The following is a 21,943-nucleotide window of genomic DNA, read 5'->3' as shown; positions in this document are numbered from 1 at the left end:
AATCTTATTGGAGATTCAAACACTCTATAGGCTGTAAGGATCTTAGAGTTATTAGTCCCTGTAATTGCATGATTCAGTTCCTTGAAATAAGTTTACACAAAGAAACATGCACACACAACTCTAATACACTCTTTGTGAGGTTTCATCACTTAGTGGCCCAGAGCTTGGATGCCTACCTAGGGAAGAAATGCAAACCATTTATGCTTGGCCATTATCCTCTGGGACGTCTCAGGACTGCTTTCACAGTGCCAGCACCAGGCCCCTGTGCCTGGAAGAAATGACATTTGAAACAAAGCACTATGCTGAGATTACTTTGAACAAACCACAGTCAGCAGTGTTGGATCAGCTTTTTTTATTCCCAGTGACTGTGGAGCAGGGCTGCTGAGGAACTGAGGTGCTGTGAGGTGACCAATTAGAGGAAGACAATTGACCCTTTGCCATGAAGCTCATTAGGTACCAATAATTTCAGGAGTTTAATTACACCTGTGAGATCTGAAGAGGCTGGGTGTTGGGCTCAGATGAACCCAAGCTCTTTGGTGAACATTCTTTGTATGTTTTTATCTGCCATTAATTCTCCTTGAACTGTAGACTTAGTTTGAGGAACTTGGAGCTTCCAATAGACAGAGTTTCATCACACTCTGAGGCACCATTAGGAGCAAATGACAGTGGCATTGGCACAGGCCACGGTGGATTTCTTTCCATTGTACAGTTCCAGCAAGACCTGGTATTCTCCCTGCCAGAGACAGAAGGGGAGCGTTACATATGTGATGGCTAGACAACCAACCACTGAGCAAACATTTATGGAGCATCGTCTATATGCAGAAGTACCCAGGGGTACAAATGATTAAATGCTTAACTGGAAGGTTAGAGGTTCAAACCCATTCAGAGGTAGTTCAAAAACCAGGCCCAGCAATTGGCTTCTGAACAGCCTTGATAACCCCAGAGAGCACAGTTCTGGTCTGAAATGCACAGTTGCCTTGAGTCAGAATTGACTCTATGATAACCAGCTTGATCGTTTTGTTTGTGGACAGAAGTCTCTGGGTGATGAAAATGGTTAACACATTTGTTTGTCAAGCAAAAGATTGCATGAAGAAAGGCCTGGCAATCTATTTCCAGAAAATAACCACCTATTGAAAATACTTTGGAGCACAACTTTCTTTTGACCCATATGAGGTCACCAAGAGTTGGAGTCAATGGTAGCTGGTGGTTTCCTGAGTGTCAGGGACTATTGTGGACTCTGAGGATAAAAGAGAGCAAAGCAGACACCCCAACTCCTGCCCTGGGAGCATGAAGTCTAGATGGAAAGGCAGACAAGCACATGCTATGGTCCACTAGCGTGGTATGTAGATGCTGAAGTATCCAGGGGCACAAATGGTTAAACGCTTAACTGGAAGGTTAGAGGTTCAAACCCACCCAGAAGTGGTTCAAAAACATGCCCAACAATTGGCTTCTGAACAGCTTTGATAACCCCATAGAGCTCAGTTCTGGTCTGAAATGTACAGAGTTGAAATGTACTGTCATGGGAAATTTCAAACTGAGAGGAGCAGACAAGGAGTGCTGGGTGTAGTGATGGGGGCGGGGGCGGGGGTAAGGCTAACATTGGTTTGCAGTTTTAAGTAGGGAGGTCAAGGCAGGGCCTGCTGAGGAGGTGGCTTCTGGGCAAAGACTTCAAAAAAGTATGAGAGGAAGACAGTGTCCCAGCAGTGCAACTCCCCACCTTTGAGGAGCAGCAAGGAGATCCACATTAGAAATGAGGGAAGATGCAGAGAGTTTGATGGACATGTGACCTGGTGTGTTAATGAGGCCCTCTGGCTGTGTGACACCCATGCTAATGCGGAGCCTGAGGAAAGGGTGCGGGCAGCAAGACCTGAGAGGAGGCTGTGTCTCCACCTGAGGCAGGAAGAGATGGTGACAAGTGGCCACATTCTAGACAGGTTCTGAAAGAAGAGACAGTATCACTGATGAGGAGATTGGCGTGGAGAGGTGACTCCAAGGACTGTGGCCTGAGTAACTGTAATAAAGAATCAATAACTTGCTGAGATGAAGGAGTTAAGCAGAGGAGCAAATTTCAGGGGCATGAAACCAAAAAGTTGTATAGAAAAGACAGTGCATCCTTACAGGGGTCCTTTGTGGTAACATCCTCTTCATAGAGACTGTGCAGCAGCCTTTAGCTGGGACTGAATCCCAGAGAAGCAGTAGCATTACAACCACAGTGTAGAAGAGACCGAGGACAGGCTCCAAGCTCGGAGTTCAGTCTGTGGTGCTCACTGCAGAAGCCTGTGGTCACCCACCCTGCTTGATGCCCAGAGGCAAAAGAGACTGTGGGTGGTGGTGAGGAGAGGGCAGTGGGGAGCCTAGGGAACTCCAGGCACAGCTTGGAACCACCTGTCACCCAGAAGAGGAAAGGAGTTTATTCTGCTTGAAGCCAGAGGGCAAGAATAAATAAAACCACTGCAAAAAAGCTGCCCATGGGAGAGCTTTGCTGGGAAGGAACAACTTCCTAGTAATTAGCAGAGCTTTGCGTGTGGGTACTCAGTTCCCAGTGGGTGTGAGGATTGATGAGAACAACCTGAAGGCATCGTTCAATGTGAGGATTCTGCGAATCCAGGCTCCCTCGAGTCTTCCTGCAGCCATCGAGCAGCTAGCATTTCACCAGAAGTGTTAAAAATTTAAATCAACCAGTGTGAAAGAGAATTAATTATGGGTAGAAGCCAACTCAAAGTTGTGTTGGATTTTGTGTTTAGTAACAATAACAACTTAAAAAATTTACTTTCTTTAAACTCTTCGTGAACATTTAAGCATATACCCCAGCACTGAAAACACGCAAATCACCAGTGGATCTTGAGTCGGTTCTGACCAATAGGACAGAGTAGAACTGCCTCTTAGGATTTCCACGACTGCAATTCTTATGGAGAGAGATGGAGGCCTAGTGGTCAGAAGTTGTACCGCACTCCCCATGGCACGTGGTTGGAATCCACCAGCTGCTCAATGGGGGAAAGATGGACAATCTCCTCCCCTGCGATTTACTGCCTCTGCAAACCCGCTGGAGGGACAGCTATGAGTCTCCTCTGACTCAATGGCACATCACAATCTTTATGGAAGGTGATTGTCTCATTTGTCACCTGGAAAATGTAGGTAGATTCAAATCACCGATCTTTCAGTTAATGCATTGAGTTACACTGGACTGTCCACAAATCTACATGTTTACTAAAAATCAAACAAATTTTTCCTTATTGTATGAGGTTGGGAAAAGGTGTAGCATTTGGAGGAGGGAGGGTGGCGGTGGTGGTGGTGAGGGACCTTGATTGCCACTTAGAAGGTTCTCTGGTTCAAGAGCAAGGGACTGGGTGAGTCTGTGCACAGCTGGGGCAAGACAGGAGGGCAGGGTGAGGAGCAGAACAACGCTCTTTCTGTGGGTGTGCAGGGCACAGGCCTGGTGAGTCAGCAGTTGGTAGTTGTATTCTTGATAATTGCAATGACTCAGGCTAGGAGCCCAGAGGATCACCGAATTCTAATTCAGAAAGTCACAGAAAAATGCAGCCCTCTAAGCTGTATTTTCATTCTGAATCAGGGCAATGGATCTTGTTAAAGAAAAAGAGATGCCTAGAGGCTAAAGGCTGACTGCAGGGTGGAAAGATTTGAGGCTGAACAGGGGACACCATTATCCCAGAGCCCAGCTCTGGGCATTTGGTTAGGAGGGGGATATGAGAAAGGCCTGTTAACTTCAAAGACTTGGCAGGGTCTCTGACCCATATTTAGAAAGCCAAGTCTCTGTGTGCTGGCTGGCTGACGGCTGGGGGTTGGGTGGGCTGCTGTGGCTGGGTGCAGCCCACATGGGCCCCTATGCTGGGAGAAAGCCGCAGCTGCTGTGCTGGACATGTGGTGTCCCAGCTGGGCTGTATTCCTCTCAGGTCTGTCCAGGAGTCAGCAGGCTAGGGGGCAGGTCAGCACTTGGCAGGGTTCTGCTTTATTGGCAAAGCCTCAGGAGGGGATGGGTTAGGAGAATCAATAATAGATCTCTGTAGACCCTCAGCTATGTAGACCCCCCACTCACATGTTTCACTCTCACCACCCTCACTCTGGACAATGTGGGTTTAAACAGCATCACTGCTTAAAAGCTACTGCTACTGTATTACCAACAAGTGTCCCAGGTGGTTGCAATAAAGCTTCTTTAACCTTCCTAGTAAATACACCTTCAAAAAGGTGCTATGACTTTAAGAAGTTGTGTCTGCCTCTATTTCACAGCAATTGCTAACAGTGATTCTTTTATAAAGCCATAATGCAGACATGAAGAGCAATTGGTTGCAAATTTTCAGTCACTCTACAATGTAGAAGGGTCACCAGTCCTCTCAGTTGTCCTGCTGTGGTGACTTGTGTCTGGGATACTGAAAGCTACACCGCTGCTATTCCCAAAACCAGGTTTGGCAGAACATGTAGATGAAGATAGACTAGGAAGAAAGACCTGGTGATCTGATTCTGAAAATTAGCTGGAGGAAACATTCTGTATCCCAAGAAAATATTTCCACATATACTCCTGGGAGATGAGCCTCTGGTGTTGGAAGCCACCACACAATGGACCCAAGAAAACAATGACTGACAATCATGCAGCTCCAAGTAACTTTCTGTCCTGCTTTGCAATCACCTGGAGTGGGACTGAATAGGAACAAACAACAATAGGGTGGGCACGGCTGGGGAGGGGCCACTCAGAAGAGAAACGGGGAAAGAGGAAGAATTCAAATTGCAAAGACATGCAAACTATTGGGCCAGAGTTAAGCCCCTAGTCTATACTTTTTGTTTGTGTGTGAGTTAAAACAATCCAAGTTTATTTTTTGATCACGGAGCATACACCAATCAACTGGAGTTTTTCCATTTCCCATCATATCCTATACATTTAGAAGTGAAAGATTCTGGATTTTCCCTTCTTAAAAATACTCTCATGTGCTGAGAGGTCAGAGAGGGAAGCTCTGGAGAAAAATCCTACAGGAAGCCTGGGAAACCTAGCCTAGTAAGAATTTCAGTACCGGGGCACTCTAAGCCTTGCAATCCAGCAGCTGAGGGAGATAGAAAACAGAAGAACAAAGAAAGGCTATTAAAGAGATTCTTTGTGAAGCAGATCCTTTCCAGAGTTCAGAAACTCAACTCATTGTTATCAAGTCAGAAGTGATTCATAGCTCACCCTCCAGCAGATTTTCAAAGGCTGTAAATCACATGAGAGGAGATCGCCTATCTCTCCCATGGAGCAACTAGTGGATTCCATTCTCCCATGGAGCAGCTAGTGGATTCAAACTAGGCCACCAGAGCCTCCCCTCCCATCATTAGACCCTGGTTTTAGAGATCTGAAAGCATAATACTGAAAACAAAATGAATCATTACATTTTTGTGATTCTTTCAATGTTGATCCCCAGAAGTCCCTCAGGAACTTCATAAGGAAATTTTCATATGTGTGTGTCACTGCTGCTTGAATTCAGCCATTTAATTATGTCACATTTTGTTGAGTCAAAAGGAATTAGTGAAAGTTTCTACCCTGGGTAGTGAGACTTGCCAGTAAGCAGTCAGGACGTGGACTGACTCAGTGGGTGTTGTGGATGGTGCAGGGGCATTCACACCACTGTGGTCTTCGCATTGTCCGTCCTCTGCACAGCCAGCCTTTATGAACCATCATCTAGGTCCCGTGGGGTTCCCTGATGTGCTTCCCCAGAAGCTCCAGCTGCATGAAGTTCAAGGTCAAGAAGCCTTGTCTTCCCCTGAATGTGGATTTTTTTTACTCAGAAAACCCTAAAGAACCATTAACTATCCAGTGGGATACAAAATATTAAGTACCCAAATGCCAAGCCAGAGTGCCAAACATTGTAGAGTGCCCACTATGTGCTGGGTAAGGTTTGCTGGTGGCACAGTTGGGCTGCTAGTCAAAATGACTGTCTCTCTTGGTCAAAATCCACAGGCGGCTCCCTGGGGAAAATGGTCAGTATTCTCCCATAAAGATTTACACTCTTAGAGACCTGATGGAGGTTCACTCTGAATTGGAGTCAACTTGTCAGCAGTGAGTGAGCCATGTGCTAGGTACATAGCTAGAGGTAATAGTGTCATTTATGCAAGAGCTTTCCTAGAGAAGGCTGATAAAAATGTTCTGAACAGTGTCATTCCTTGCTCCTCCTTTTCATCCCTGTGGCTCTTCAACCTTATCTTCCTTCTCTTTCTCTTCATCAAGAAGTATAATAACAAATAAAACAATAGAATAATAAACAAACAAAACAGAACAGAACAACATTTTACCTTCGGGACTTCAAAACCAGGATTATTGACAGGTCCAACATAATAAAACTGTTCTGGAAAAAAAATAGATAACTTTGTGTAATTGTAAAAACAAAAATAGAAAAAAATCCCCTTCATTTGCTGGTATTAGCTGTGCTCAGCGTGGAACAACTGTTCATGTCAAAAAACAGTTCTCATGCAGATGAAGATTTTCACTAGTGGTCCTAGTCTATGATTATAGTCTATGATTGCTTCATTCAACAAATACTTGTTGAGCACCTGGTATGTGGTAGTCACTAAGACTGCAGCGATAAGAGAGCGAGAGTTTTTGCCCATGTGTCTTTGGAGAAGGACATCATGCTGGGCAGAGTGGAGGGACGGCGCAGGAGAGGAAGAGCCTCTATGAGGTGGATTGATTCAGTGACTGGGGTAATCAGGATGGATGTGTCAGAGGCAATGAGATTGGCACAGGATAGAGCAGGGTTTAGGGCTGTTGTACATAGGGTCGCTATGTGTCGCAAGTGACTCGACAGCACATAACAACAACAACAACAATGATGGGAAAAAGGATGCTGTTTAATTAAACAAGATAATTATAGATTGCAAAAAGGTAACACACAGGTAAGATGAGGCAGGGTGTTGTTCATAGAGCAGGCTGCTGACAGAGTTGTTGGGTGTACCGCCAAATCAGCACCAACCCATGGCTCACCTTCCAGTGAGTTTTCAGAGGCAGTAAATCATATGGAAGGAGATTACCATCTTTCTCCCATGGAGCAGCTGGTGGATTCGAACTGTGTGTACAGCCTGTGAATTGAGAGTGCACTTCCTTACCACTAAACCACCAGAGCTCCTTGGAGACAGAGTAGTTGTTGTTATATGCTGTTGAGTCACTTGCCACTCGTAACGACCCCATGTACAATAGCCCTAAACTCTGCTCTGTCTGTGCCAACTGCACTGTCTCTGACACACCCATCCTGATTACCCCAGTCACTGAATCAATCCACCTTACAGAGAGTCTTCCCCTCCTGCACTGTCCCTCCACGCTCCCTAGCATGATGTCCCTCTCCAAGGACTGGTCTCTCCTTATAACATGTCCAAAGTATAGACGGAGCCTCAGAATCCTTGCCTCTAAGGAGCCACCTGATTTAACCCTCTCCAGGATGAATCTGTTTGTTTTCCTAGCAGTCCATGGTACCCTCAATACTCTTCTCCAGCACCAAAACTCAAAGGCATCAATCCTCCTTCTATCCTCCTTGGTCATTGTCCAACTCTCTGATGTATGACAAGTGATCGCAAAGACCACGGCCTGTATCAGACACACCTTAGTCTCCAGAGACACACCATTGCTCTTCAGTACTTTGGAGAGGTCCCTAACAGCAGACTTTCCCATTGCAAAACATCTTTTAGTTTCCTGGCTACCAAGAGTGTTGACTGTGGAGCCAAGCAGACTAAAGCTGTGAACAATCTCAGTCTCTTCACCATCCATCCTGATGCTGCCAATTGGTCCAGTGGTGAAAATCTCTGTCTTCTTGACATTGAGCCTCAATCCATATTGAAGGCTGCAGTCCTTGACTCTCTGTAGCAAGTGCTTCAGGTCCTCCTCAATTTCAGCAAGCAGGGTTGTGTCATCTGCATAACACAGATTGTTGATAGATCTTCCATCAATCTTGACCCCACATTTCTCCTCATAGGGCCCAGCCTCCAGGATAATCTGTTCTGCATACAGGTTGAAAAGGTATGTACGCCCTTCCCAATTTTGAATCATGCAGTGTTTCCTTGATCTGTTCTGATAACTGCCTCTTGGTCCAAGTATAGGTTTTGCATTAGCATGATCAAGTGTTCTGGGATTCCCATTCTTCTCAGAGTCAGCCACAGTTTGTTATGAGCCACACAGTCAAATGCCTTTGCATAGTCAATGAAATACAGATATGCATTCCTCTGGTATTCCCTGCTTTCAGCTGAGATCCATCTAACATTAGCTACAATATCCCTGTTGTTGTTGTTGTTGTTTAATGCCGTCGAGTCGTAGATGACTCATAGTGACCCTGTGAACGAACAGCCTGAGCACTGTTCGTACATAGAGTTTCCGGAGGCAAGCCGTTTTGGAAGTGGATGCTGCTCCTGCTTCCAGGCTTGATTTAGTCGGGAAGCTCCAGCCAACACTGTCCACCATGGGTGCCCATTACCATGATTGGCACATCACTGTCAGGGTTTTCAGCATCACAGCAACCACGAGTTACCTCACAATATCCCTACCCAGGATTAAATCCTAAGAGACCACTTCCTATAGCTACTGGACTTGGCACATTTGCCATTCTTTTCTCGCCTCAGTTTTCTCTTGTAAGATGGGTATGATAATAGCAGTAATAGTGTCTATCCCAGTGTTGTGAGGAATTAAAAGTGTTAATTAAGGTAAAGCACCAAAAGTTATTCCTGGAAAACACTCAGTGAGTGTTTGCTAAAATTGCCTCCTGGAAGACTTCATTTTTGACAAGGTGGTTAAGGAAGGCATCACTAAAGAGTGATGTTTGAACTAAGCATGGGAGGACAATGGGTCAACCATTGAAACAGGAGTACTTCAGCAAAGAGACAAAAGGCAAAAACCCTGCTCTGGAAAAGTGTTTGGGATTGTAAAGACAGCTGGAATATAGCGAAAAAGAGGAATTGTGTAGAGATGAGTTTGGAAAGGTATATGAGAGAACTATTGTAGGACCTTGAGGACATAGAATGAATTTTAGAGTTGGTTGTCAAAAGGCATTGGAAAAAATATAAAACCACAAGTGGAAATATTGAGCATGCATTGCAAAGCAATCATTTCAATATGAGGGTCATTAAACAGAGAGGCCAAAAGCAGAGATAGTTGTAGTAGCCAAGATGAGTGATGGATCAGTGACATGTGAGTGATGGAGATACAGAGAAAAGAGAATGTGATCATGATCATTTTGAACTTGATGTGAAAAGTGGAGTAAAAAAAGTATTTTGGCTTGAGCTTTTGGGTAGATGAAGTACTATTTAATAGGATGGGAAAGTCCAGAGAGGAAGGTGTATGTATGTATGTGAGTGTAGTATGATTAAAGAGTTCTATTTTGAGAGGAATACTTATTAAAGACCTCTTAATCAGTGATGTTGTGGTTAGGTGCTGTCAAGTCTAGTATGACTCATAGCAACCCTACGGACAATAGATCTGAATCCTGTTCTAGCCTGTGCCATCTTCATCCTTTCTGACATACTTGATTCCATTGCTGCAGTCATATCGATCTAGCCGGTTGAGAGTTTTCCTCTCCTTCACTGACCTTCCACCTTTCCAAGCATGATTTCCCTTTCCAAGGAATAGCCTCTCCTAGAAACATGGCCAAAGCGTATTAGATGAAGCTTTGAAAGCCTTACCTCCAAGGATCATTCTGGCTGCAATTTCTTGAAGACATATCTGTTCTTTCTGTAGTCCGTGGGCTGTCAAGTACTCTTCTCCAATGCCACAATTCAAAGGGATCAATTCTTCTGTAATCCTTATTCATTGTCTAGCTCTCAGATGCATAGCAAGTGATTGAAAAGACCATAACCTGAATTAGGCAAACTTTATAGTTTTTTGATATAATTGTTCCTTAGAAATTTAGAAACATACATGAAAACAGACTTTCCCAATGAAATATGTCTTGTGATCTCCTGACTGCTGGTGTGGATCCAAGTAGCATAAAATCATTGAAAATTTCAATCTTTTATCCATCTACATGTTGCCTCTCAGTCCAGTGATGAGAATTTTTGTTTTCTTGATGTCGAGATATAATCTCTTTGAAGGCTTCCATCTTTGATCTGCAGCAAATGCTTCAAGTCCTCTTCACTTTCAGAAAGCAAAGTTGTGTCATCTGCATAAGGCAGATTGTTAATGACTCTTTCTCTGATCCTAATGCCACATTCTTTTTTGTAGAGTCCAGCTTCCTGAATGATTTGCTCAGCATACAGATTAAATAGGTATGAAAAGAGGCTACAGTCTTTACATACACCTTTCTTAATTTTAAACCATACAGAGTTGTCTTGTTCTATTTAGACAATGACTTCTTGGCCTAGGTATAGGTTTCGTGGAAGCATAATTCAGTGTTCTGGATCCCAGTTATTAATTAGTTTTACAAACCTGGAATTTCAGGGAAGAGGTCAAGGAGGAGCTACAACTATTAGAGCCATTGCCAGGCAATGAAAGTCTCAGGACTTAAGAACTCACCCAGGGAAATAGATGAGACAGGGAAGGAGAAAGCAGAGTTGCTTCTAAGCCCTTCTGATAGTCAAAGGTTGGGTTGAGGAGGAGATGCAAGCAAATGAGGCTAAGTGGGAATGGAAGAGTGGAATGAAGAGTGATCAGAGAGTGATCACAGCTGTCAGGGAGGAATGTTTTATAAAAGTAGGGCATAGTCAAATGTGTTACATGCTGTTGAGAGTCCCAGTAAGAGGAGGAGGGGACAGAAACAGTTTTGTGTTGTGGTTTTTTTTTTTTCATTTTAAATACGGGTTTATTTTAAAAGTTCTTATACATTGTTTTTCACACCGGATCTTTCCCATTTCCTTCACCCCCACTCCACTCATCAGATTGTGTGAGCCTATGATTAACCACCCTCCACCCCCAGCCCATCCTCACCCCTCTGCTCCTCCCTGCCTTGGATCATCATACTCATTCTACAATGATGTTATGGGACTGAGTGAGTTCACTCAGCATAATGCTCTCCAGTCCCTCCCTAGTCAGGTAGTGATTTACAAAAATCATTGCTCCTGCATGCTGCATGGTATTCCATTTTGTGAATGTACCCTTATTTCTCAACCCATTCAATTGTGGTTGGATATTCGGGATGGGAAACAGTTTTCTTGAAAAGAGCATGGGAGAGGTGGAATGAATACTCAGTTGGAGTGGATGGAGACTGAAGAAGTGAAAAAGATTTCCTGTGGAGGGAAGCAAAACAATGAATAAGAGAAGGATATAGGACTAAGAATTGCTTGTTCATTTAATAGGAAAGGCTTTACACTTCAAAGGGAGTGGTTTTGTGTAAAGAGACAGACTGGGGATGCAAAAGAAAGGATGTCTGAAGAAATGAAGTGGTTAAGTGGGTAGGAGGGGGAGGGGGTCTGCCTTTGAAAGCACAGCTGTGACTCCCATAGGTACAAGGGATAACAAGGCAGGGTGGTTCAGGTGGAGGTAGCTTTGTAGATTTGCTGATGGCTGGTGGTTGGGCTGTGGTCTGATTGCTTCTGTGAGACAGAAACTATGACATAGGCAGACGGGTACAAAAAGCTGGAGGCTGCAGGCTTGTGGTGGGCTAAGGAGCAAAGTAAAGGTATGTTATAGTCATCACAAGGTATGGACTGTTTGTCACTATTAACTGATTTGTTACGTCATTTTTAGGTTAATGGTCATGACCTTAAAGACACGTCAGTCAGACTAGTGTAAATTTTCTCAGAAAACTTCCTTCTGAAGTAAGAATAGAGGCAGATGTTAGGATTGAAATTTTGTTGGATTAAAGAGAGAAAGACAAAGCACTGTGAATGCATACAAGGGAAAGATTACAGTAACAGACCACTGACTCTTAGGAGGGTGAGAAACAAAGTAAAAACAAAAGAGTGATGAGTAATTAAAATAGTAACAGGTTGTTTGAATGATGTCATCAAGATTATTGTCAGGAAGGTCTTAGAACTGGTAAGCTGGGAGAATTTGGTGACTTAAATGTCACAGGAGGTGATATAACCAATAACTAGCGACTAATTTCAGTTACATGGGAGAAGATGGTTGAGGTGGCACTATGGACATGGCTGTTAAAAGTAAGTTCAGGCAATGGAGTATCTAGCAGGGAGAGAAACATAGCTATTGGTTTAATTAAAATTCACCAGAAATGCTGAGAGTAACATAGTGAATGTTGACCTTTTGGGTGCTGAGTTGCACCAAGAGGTTAGCTTTGTAATCTTTCTGTTGAGCCAATGTGTACAGCTGCCAAGTCCTAACAGTACTTCTTATTTTATTTCTGTTTTTAAAAATGTATGAGGGTGGAACTTTGAAGAACTCTGCTTGGATATCCAGCATTCTGTTATGCTCATTTAATGCTCTAAGATTTGCTAATTTGTGCTCTCACTATTAACAGGTTCTTTACTGGGGTGAGAGCTTTTCATCAAATAGGTTTCTTCTACTTTACAGTTTCAATGGAAGGTTCTTCAGGACCCATGAAGTTCCTGAGAATTGCTTTAAGTAACTTGGAAACTGGCTTTATTTTTCACCCTGATGAAACAACACCTAAAATTAAATTCTCGCTCCTCCTTTTCTCAGATCCTCTCTGGTTCTGAGATTCCTTTAATTAACATTCTCACACTCCAGGACTATAAAAAGAGCTCCACTGTATTTGCACCCACTGCTTCCTTCCCTTAGTTTGAAATCTTTATCGGTGCTTAATGGGTAGCGGAATAGACAAATTCACCTCTCTGGATCTGCACACATGTGGTTGTTTTAGAACAGCCAATTTTGCCCCACACCTGTGACCATTTAGAGAGGACATGGATTTGAAACTGATTAGACTAAGGTGATACCAGGGACCATGTCTATATAATTTTGTTCTTAGTAACCAGTGCAGATGCTGGCAAGCAAGTGCTTGTTGCATGAATGAGTCCTATTAGGTGGTAGTCTAGATGTTTCCTACTCTTGAGGTGTAGCTAAGTGTCTTGGTAGCAAAAGGTGTTTAGCATTTCAATACTAACTAAAGATTGGTAGTTTGAATCCACTAGTCATCTCCTACAGAGGAATGGTAAGGCATTCTGCCCATGTTATGATTTACAGTCTCTGAAAATGTGCAGTAGTTTTGTTGTGTCCCACAGAGATTCTAAGAGTCAAACTCAATAGTGTGAGGTTGGGTTTTTGCCTGTATTTATGTGGAATTCCCATCAATATCCCAAATTCATAAAAAAAATGTAATCAGTACCCATCTGTCAGTTAGTTGTGTGGTTGTAGCTTGCCTTTTGCTATGATACTGTAAGCTTCATAACTAATATTTCAAATTCAAGCAGAGTTACCATGGTGGATAAGTTTCAGCAGAGTTACCAGACCATGATAAAGTAGGAAGAAAGGCCTGGAAATAAATTTCCAAATATTAGCCAACAAAAACTATGGATCACAACAGGATATTGTCCCAGATGTTGTTAGTTTCTGAGAAGTTGACTATGACTCATAGTGATTCTATGAACAATAGACTGAAACTTTGCCTTATCCTAAGCTCCGTCTCACATACTTTGGGTATTTTGCCAGGAGGGACCAGTCTTGGAGAAGGGAATCATTCTTTGAAGGGTGGAGCCACAGTACAGGAAAAGAATACCCCAGATGAAATGGATTGACACAGTAACTGGGGTGCTGAGGATAGGTGTGTCTGAGTCACTAATACTGGCCCAGGATAGAACAGGATTCAGAGCTATTGTACATAGAATTACGATGAGTCATAGGCAACTTGTCAGCACATACCAATACATAGCAATCTCATGATCTTTGCCTATTTGTTCATGCCTATTGCTGCCGCCACTGTGCCATTCCATTTCACTGAAGATCTTCCTCTCTGTCTCTGATCCTCTTCTTTTCTCAGCATGATGCCTTTTCCCAAGGATAGTGCCTCTTGATAACATGCCCAAAGTTTCATTATCATCAAGTTCAAGGAACAGTGTAGATGCATTTTCTCCAAGATAGATTTATTAATCAGCATAGAGACGACTTGATGACACATAACAACAACAACATAGTATATTCAATACTCTTCACCAATAGGCAACATCATGATAGGTGGAATAAAGATTGAGGTTTTCAATGATCTCATCTTTATTAGAGCCACAATCAACACATTTGGTACCAACAGACAAGAAATCAATATACAAGTTGCATTAAGAAAATCAGCTGTCAAGGACCTCTCCAGAGTTCTAAAGAGCAATGGTGTTAGTTTAAAGACTGAGGTGCACCTGATCATGTTATGGTCTTGAATTTGGTAGGTCTTTGAGTTATGGTGTTGGTGAAGAATATTGTGTATTCATGGGCTGCCAAGAGAACAAAAAAGGTCTCTCTTGGAGAAATGTATGGTGAAATTTGATTCCACATACTTTGGACATATTTTTAGGAGGGGACAGTTCTTGGAGAAGAACATCATACTTGGAATTGACCATTACAATCTTTGTATCAATACATCTCATGCAGGGTCGTCTTCTCTTTTCTTGACATTTTATCTCTCCAAGCATGATATCTTTTCCCAAGGACTGGCCCAAAGTATGTGAATGGAGTTTCACTATTCTTGACCCTCTAAAGCTCTCTGGTTTCACTTTCTCAACAACAGATTTATTTGTTCTCTTGGAAGTCTATGGAATGTTCATTGCTCCTCTCCTGAACCATAACTCAAAGGCATCAATTCTTAGTTTGTCATTTTTAGTTATTGTCCAGCTTTCAGGTGTATGGCAAGCAATTGGGAAGACCACCGTTTGGATCAGGCTTACTCTTAGTCTTTAAACTGACATAGTTGCTCTTCAGCATTTTGGAGAGGTTCTTGATAGCAGATTTTCCCAATACAACCTGTCTTTTGATTTCCTGGCTGCTGGTATCAAGGGTATTGATTGTGAATCCAAGTAAGATGAAATCATTAACAACTTCGACTCTTTTCCCATCTATTATGATGCTGCCAATGACTGTAATGGTGGGTGTGAGTGAGATTGGCACATGATAGGGCAGGGTTCAGATCTATTGTTCATAGGGGAACTATGAGTCACAGTCTTTTAACTGAGGATGTCTTTCCACTTTGGTAGGTCCCTTATAATAATATTTCATAATTTTCACCATATAATTCTTTTCTATATCTGTAGGTAGGTTAATTCCTAGGTGTTGCCTTGATTTATGAGCAATTATAAATAGAATTATTTTCTTTCTTTTTTTTCCACAGAAGTTATTTAAACAGCAAGACTCTTGATTTAAAGAGATAAATTTCTAGGATTAATTTATTTTAGAATAATTTACCCCTACTTAAAGACAGACTGCCCTACATGTAACAGTTATGTAAAAAAAAAAAAAGCTATAACATTGTCCTTGGTTTTACAATGAAAATTAAAAAAAACATTAATATTCTTCAATAAAAAGGTGAATTGACATGGTGAATGTAACAATGAGCTCAAGTGTGTTGGTGGTGAGAAGGGTGGCACAGGATAGGGCAGAATTCAGATCTACTGTTCATAGGGTCTCTATGAATCCCAGTCAACTTGAAAGCATATAGCAACAAACAATAATAACATCACAATTCAAAGGTATCAGTTTTTCTTCAGGCTCCTCTTTTCATTGTCTAGCTTTCAGATACATATAATGCAATTGAAAATACTTTGGCTTGGGTCAGGCGTACCTTGGTCCTTAAACTGGCATCTTTGTTCTTTAACGCCTTGGAGAGATCCTTGATATCAGATTTGCCAAGACAACATTTTTTTTATATCTTGATCATTGTTACTATGAGTGTTAAGCATAGATCCAAGTAAAATGAAATGCTGACAACTTAAAATCTTTTCTCCCTCTATCATGATGTTGAGGATTTTTGTGTTCTAGTCATTGAGATGAGGATTTTTGTGTTCTAGTCATTGAGATACAACCCATTTGGAAGCCTGTAGGGTTTCATTTACTTTAGTAAGTGCTACAAGTCTCTTCACTTTCTGCACCTGAGGTTGTGCCATGTGCATATTGTAAATTACGGTTGAGTCTTCTTGCAGTCTTGATGTCACATTCTTTTTCACATAGTCCAATTCTTTTTGAAGAAAGGATACAACTCTGATGTGCATAACTCCTTATCTTAAACCATGCAGCATTCCCTTGTTTTGTTCCAATAATTGCTTCTGGATATCGGTTTCTCACATGCACACTTAAGTGTTGTGAGATTCCCATTATTGGCAAAGTTAATACATAATCGGTTTTGATCTACAGAGTGAAATGCCTTTGCATAATCAGTAAGACAAAAACATCTTTCTGGTATTTTCAGCTTTCAGCAAGCATTCATCTGACATCAGCAATGATATCCCTTCTTCCATAGCCTTGTCTGAATCCACCTTAAATTTCTGCCAGTTCTGTCAATGAATTGTTCATTATTCCAGATGTTTTTAAATAATCTTCAGGAAGAACATGTCTTGGCCATGGCTCCTGTGATGAAGCCAGTGCTGAGTTAGTGCAAAATGGTGGGACAGACTCTGACTTTGTGTCTGAGAAAGTTCCTGCAGCACCATCCTGGAAGCCAGAGCTGAAGGACAGGAGGCTGTGGGAGACTGGAAGACAGGGGAGGAAGGAGACTATCATTTCAGGCAGATTCAGAACATTGAGTGTCTGGAGTGTGAGGGAGACTGTCTTATTTCATATTTTGTTTGTTGTTGTGTGCCTTCCAGCTGATCCCAACTCACAGCAAGTCCACATGACTGAGCTACTCGAGCATTTCCTAGGCAAATATCTTTATGAAAGTAGATTGATATGCCTTTTCTGCTAAAGAGCTGTTGGTGGCTTTGGATCTCTTAATAACAGTCAAGCTTCTTAATCATTGCAACTTTAGGGTTCCTTTCCTTCATTTTGGTATTGTTTGGTGTCATTGAGTGGACCACTGCTCATAGTAACCCTATGAACTACAGATGTGAACCTTGTCCCCTCTTGTGGCATCCTCACCATCTCTGATGTGCTTGTTCCAGCCACTGTGCCAGTCCATCTTGCTGAGGGTCTTCCTCTGTTTCTCTGACCCTCCAACTTTCCCAGCATGATGTCTTTATCCAAAGATTGGCTCCTTCTGACAACGTCCTCAAAGTATTTGAGATGAAGTTTCACCATCCTTGTTTCAGAGGAGCCTGGATGCATTTCCTCCAAGCAGACATCTTCATTCTTTAGTCTATAGGATAATTAGAACTCTTCTCTAAAGCCATAATTCAAAAGCATTTATTGTTCTACTGTTGTTATACATTGTACAACTTTCAGATGCAGAGGAAGCAATTGAAAATATCATACTTGTATTGTGCACATTTTACTTTGTCTCTGACATTGCTTTTCAGGATTTTGGAGAGGCCTTTGACTGCAGATTTCCCTAATGCAAACAGGTCTCCATTTTTTTTTAACTGCTATTTCCATAGGTGTTGATTATAGATTCAAGTAATATGAAGTATTGACAATTTCAATTTTTTTCTCCATCTATCATGTTGTTTGGAAGGAGGAGTGGCGTCCACTTCCATAATAGCTTGCCTCCGGAAACCCTATGAACCTGGAGAAAGGATGAAAGGCACCCAAGCGTCGAGGACTCTCCTTCATAGGGTCGCTATGAGTCGCCTGCAACTTGACGACACTTGACGACAACAACAACAACAACAACAACATCATGTTGTTGCCTTATGGTCAGATATGAAGATTTTTATTTCCTTGGTGATGAGATGTATTTCATATAAAAGGTGTATGTTGTGTACCATCGAATCAGAACTGACCAATAGCTGACTCTCCAGTGGATTTTCAGAGGAAGTAATCACACGAAAGGAGATTGTTCATCCTTCTCCAATAGAGCAGCTGATGAATTTGAACCATGTATCTTCAGGATTGCAGTGCAGATTCTTACTACTATGCCACCAGAGCTCCCTGGAAGGTATATTGTCTTTGATATTCTGCATCAATTGTTTCAAGTCCTCTTCATTTTCCACAAGCAAAGTTGTGTCATATGCATAACACAGGTTATTGATGAATCTTTCTCCAATCCTGATGTCACATTCTTCTTAGATAGTCTAGCTTCTCCAATGATTTTCTCAGCATACAGATTGAATAGGTGTGGAGAAAGAATACAACCTTGATACACACCTTTCCTAATTTTATATCATGCATTGTTACCCTGTCTTGTTTGGAAAACAATTTCTTGATCTATGTATAGGTTTTGTATGAGCACCATAGAGTGCTTGTAATCCCCATTCTTCTCAATGGTAGTAATAATATCTTATGATCCTATAAAAAGAACATATGCAATGTGAGGGTGGCTGAGTCTAACTTCTACTCGATTCATGAAGGGGAACTGTCCTCATTGATAATATCCACAGAACCACACAAATAGCTTCATGGCCAGATATGCCACTCCATCCCCTGATCCTGCATCTATTTTTATAAATTATTTGGTCTGATGTTCATTCCAAGACTCACAAAACCTTACTCATAGTTGTGGGATTTATTAGAGAAATTAATTGGAGTGTGGAAGAAGCAAGGAATATCTCACAATGCAAGTCCAGGTTTTGTCCAGAAGTCCGAAGCCAGATTAAAAAGCATGATACCTCAGTTAGTGAAAGTCTTGGTTTAGTTCCACAGCAAACAATGCAAGAAGCCTCAGGTTTTCAGTGATTTAGCAAAATTTATCTCAGAGCAGTTACAAGTCAGATTTTCCTTCAATCATCCAGCAAGCAAAATTTTTATCCATGGCCTTTATATATAGGGTTTCTCTAGCTATAGCTTGCTGCAGTCTCTTCACCCTCTCTCCACCACCATAATTCACTGTCTCTTACAGTGTGGAAAGTGCTTTCTTATATTGGTCTCTTAGCTGTTGATGATTTGTGAAACTATGTGTCCACAGTTAAGGTAACTGGAAATTATTCCTCTGCAATGGGGGGCTAACACAATGGCTAAAAAAAAGCCAATTTTCAAGGATTCTGACACCTCAGATCTACACAAAGGCCTTTACATAGTCAACAAAGAATGAGCAAACATTTTTCTGATATTCTCTGCTTTCAGTCAAGAACCATGTAACATCAGCAATGATATCCCTCATTCCAGGACCTCTTTAGAATCCAAATGGAGTATCTCTACAGCAATAGGTCTAGTTTTCAGCCACTCTTGCTCCTTTCTCGGTCTTGTTTCCTTGGCATTTCCTCTAACCCAAAGGTCATCCCTCTCTGATGGTTTGGATCCACCAGCTGTTCTGAGAGAGAATGATGAGCAATCTCTTCTGTAATTTACAGCCTCAGTTACCCAAAGCATGGCCAGCTACGACTGGGTTCCAACTCAGCAGACATGAGTAGAGTATTAAGTTACTATCATTGAATAGTGGGAAAGTGTGGCATAATTCATATTTAAGAAATCTTCAAAAGATGACCTGAACAGTTGCCATTGAGTTTGCTCTGATTTATAACAACTCCATGTGTGACAGAGCAGAACTGTGCTCCCTAAAGTTTTACAGTGTCTGATTTTTTTTTTTATAGTTCACCAGTTCTTTTCCTGAAGAAATGGATTTGAACTCCTAACTTTCTAGTTAATAGCTGAACATCATTTGTACTATCTAGAAATTCAGGAAACTTTAATAAATGGAATTTTTAAAAACTTGGGCATCCTTTGGTATGTCATATGACCCTTTTATTGGAAGAAATCTTTCCATTGCTACTGGGAGTTAATTAATGAGAACATGTTCCATTTTCTCTCCAAACATTTCTTGACAATGTTCAACACTTTGTTTTGCCACTTCATCTATACATAGCATTGGTATATTCTGGGAATAGTTACCGAGATTCTTTTTGGAATCACAGCTGTACTTTAGAACACACAACTATGCAATGAGATTTTAGATTTTTGGTTTTTTCCTGTATTTACTGTCTTGACTTTACATAAGCTTGCTATCACTGGTTATCTTTCCTTACTCAGTCAAATAAGCTTGTAAGGTCTTTGAATGTAATGTTACTTACAAATGTAAGCATATTCCTGTACACTTGTAGCGGATCATTTATGAAACTATTATATAAGAAAATAACTCTTTCAGAGCTCCTTATTTTGTGGTCTCAATATTTATACCTCTCCAGCCATTCAAAGAATTGATGTCTTTGAACTGTGGTGTTGGAGAAGAGTGCTGAATATACCATGGATTGACAAAAGAACAAAAAGATAGGTCTTGAAGAGGAAAAGGGGTAGCCAGAGTGCTCCTGGAAGGCAAAAATGATGAAACTTTGTCTCATATACTTTGAACATGTTGCTAAGAGAAGCTTGAGGCTGGACATCATCTTGGAAAGGTGAAGGCATCCAAAGGAGAGGAAGACCTTCAACCAGGTGGATTGATACAGTGCCTGAAGCAGTGAGTTATGTCAGAGATTGTGAGGATGGCACAGAAGAGGTAAGGTTCAGATCTGTTGTTCATAGGGTTGCTATGAGTCATGCTTGACTTGGCAACCTCTAACAAGAAGTCATTCAAAGGGACATGCAGACTTCCTACTTCAACACTTCACCCACTCCATTAATAAGTTATTTCCTGTGGATGACCAAACTCAAGAAGTTTTCCTTATGTTGTGCACTACTGTTGGTTGATTTCTTCATATAAATCAGACAAGATATTGGATTTGTTTTGATTTTGGTGTTTTGGTGATTTTTTTTTCCTCATAGTAAAGACATGTAATAATGGTCCCTCAAAGATGCACCTAATCTCTAATGTCCTAATATCCAGGACCTGCAGCTTAGTACAAATGACCAAGAGGACTTTGCAAATTAAGGATCTTAAAATCATGAGATTATTTTGGATTACCTAGAAGGAGAGCACAATGCAATTGTAGAGACCCTTCTAAGAGGGAGATGGGAAGTCAGAAGAAGGAGGTGATGTGAAGACAAAAGCAGCGTGTAGAGTGATTCAGCTCAGGACTAAGAAATACACACAGCCTCACAGCAGTGAACAAGAGAAAGAGACCTTTTTTGAAGTCCCCGGAAGTTCGCAGTCCTGCCAACACCTGGATTTTAGATTAATTTTGGATTTCATACCTCTGGAATTTGTACTGATGCACTACCAACACAAAGGCATACAATTCAAATCCATTAGCTGCTCCATTGGAGAAAGATGGTCAGTCTCCTTCTGTGTAATTACATTGCTACTGAAAACCTGCTGGAGGTCAGCTATGAGTTAGTTCTGACTTAAAATACACATTAACAGCAACAACAGAAAACTCATGTATGGATTGTGGATTTGATAAAGAAGGTTCCAGGTTATCTACCTGAGAAAGGGCTGAGTATGGTTTGGATCTGTGCCTCAAGAGAGTCTTTATAACCACGGTACAAATATATCCAGAGGTTGAGCAGAAGAAAAGGGCCTAATACTGATTAGAAGAAATAAACTTCCAATATTAAGCATAAAGGCAAATTCAACACAGATTATTTAAAATTCTTAGAGCAGTTAGGAATACCTTTTGTTCAGTGTTGTCCACTACAGCCTTCTGTGAATCCTGAAATGTCTATATTGGCCCACTAAATATAGTGACTACCAACTACATTTGTGAAAGGTAGGTGAAAGGAGTTAGGAGTTAGCCTTCGTTACAGACTGGTTCATTTCAGGGTCGAAAATATGGAACGCTTCACGAATTTGCGTGTCATCCTTGCGCAGGGGCCATGCTAATCTTCTCTGTATCGTTCCAATTTTAGTATATGTGCTGCCGAAGCGAACACTTATTTTTATGTGTACCATCAAATCAGATCTGACAGGTACAGGAGGAGGTTGCCCCCTCCTTCTCCAGCAGAGCATCTGGTGGATTTGAACCATGTACCTCTGGGATGGCAGTGCAGAAGAAGTTCAGGCTGCTTTGAAGGACATGGCCAAAAATAAGGCTCCAGTAATAGATGGTATACCAATTGATATATTTCAGTTAACAGATGCTGCCCTGGACGTGCTCACCAAGTTGTGCCAAGAAATCTGGAGAACGACCACTTGGC

General features: G+C 41.7%; 1 protein-coding gene across 1 annotated transcript in view; it reads right to left on the bottom strand.

Moving 5' to 3' along the window:
• Positions 1 to 649: 649 nt before the first annotated feature.
• LY86 (lymphocyte antigen 86) overlaps positions 650 to 21,943 on the bottom strand; it is an 88,762-nt gene continuing 67,468 nt past the window's right edge. Inside the window, exons 4-5 of the mRNA XM_006888735.1 lie at positions 6,274 to 6,326; positions 650 to 733 (exon numbers count right to left, since the gene is read on the bottom strand). Of these exons, the coding sequence (XP_006888797.1) occupies positions 650 to 733; positions 6,274 to 6,326 (137 nt within the window). The remainder of the gene's footprint in view (positions 734 to 6,273; positions 6,327 to 21,943) is intronic.

Source organism: Elephantulus edwardii, unplaced genomic scaffold, assembly GCF_000299155.1.
Source record: "Elephantulus edwardii isolate Elephantulus edwardi_28Jun2011 unplaced genomic scaffold, EleEdw1.0 scaffold00071, whole genome shotgun sequence".
In the NCBI taxonomy this organism is placed as follows: Eukaryota; Metazoa; Chordata; class Mammalia; order Macroscelidea; family Macroscelididae; genus Elephantulus; species Elephantulus edwardii.
This window is presented reverse-complemented; position numbering and strand designations above follow the sequence as displayed.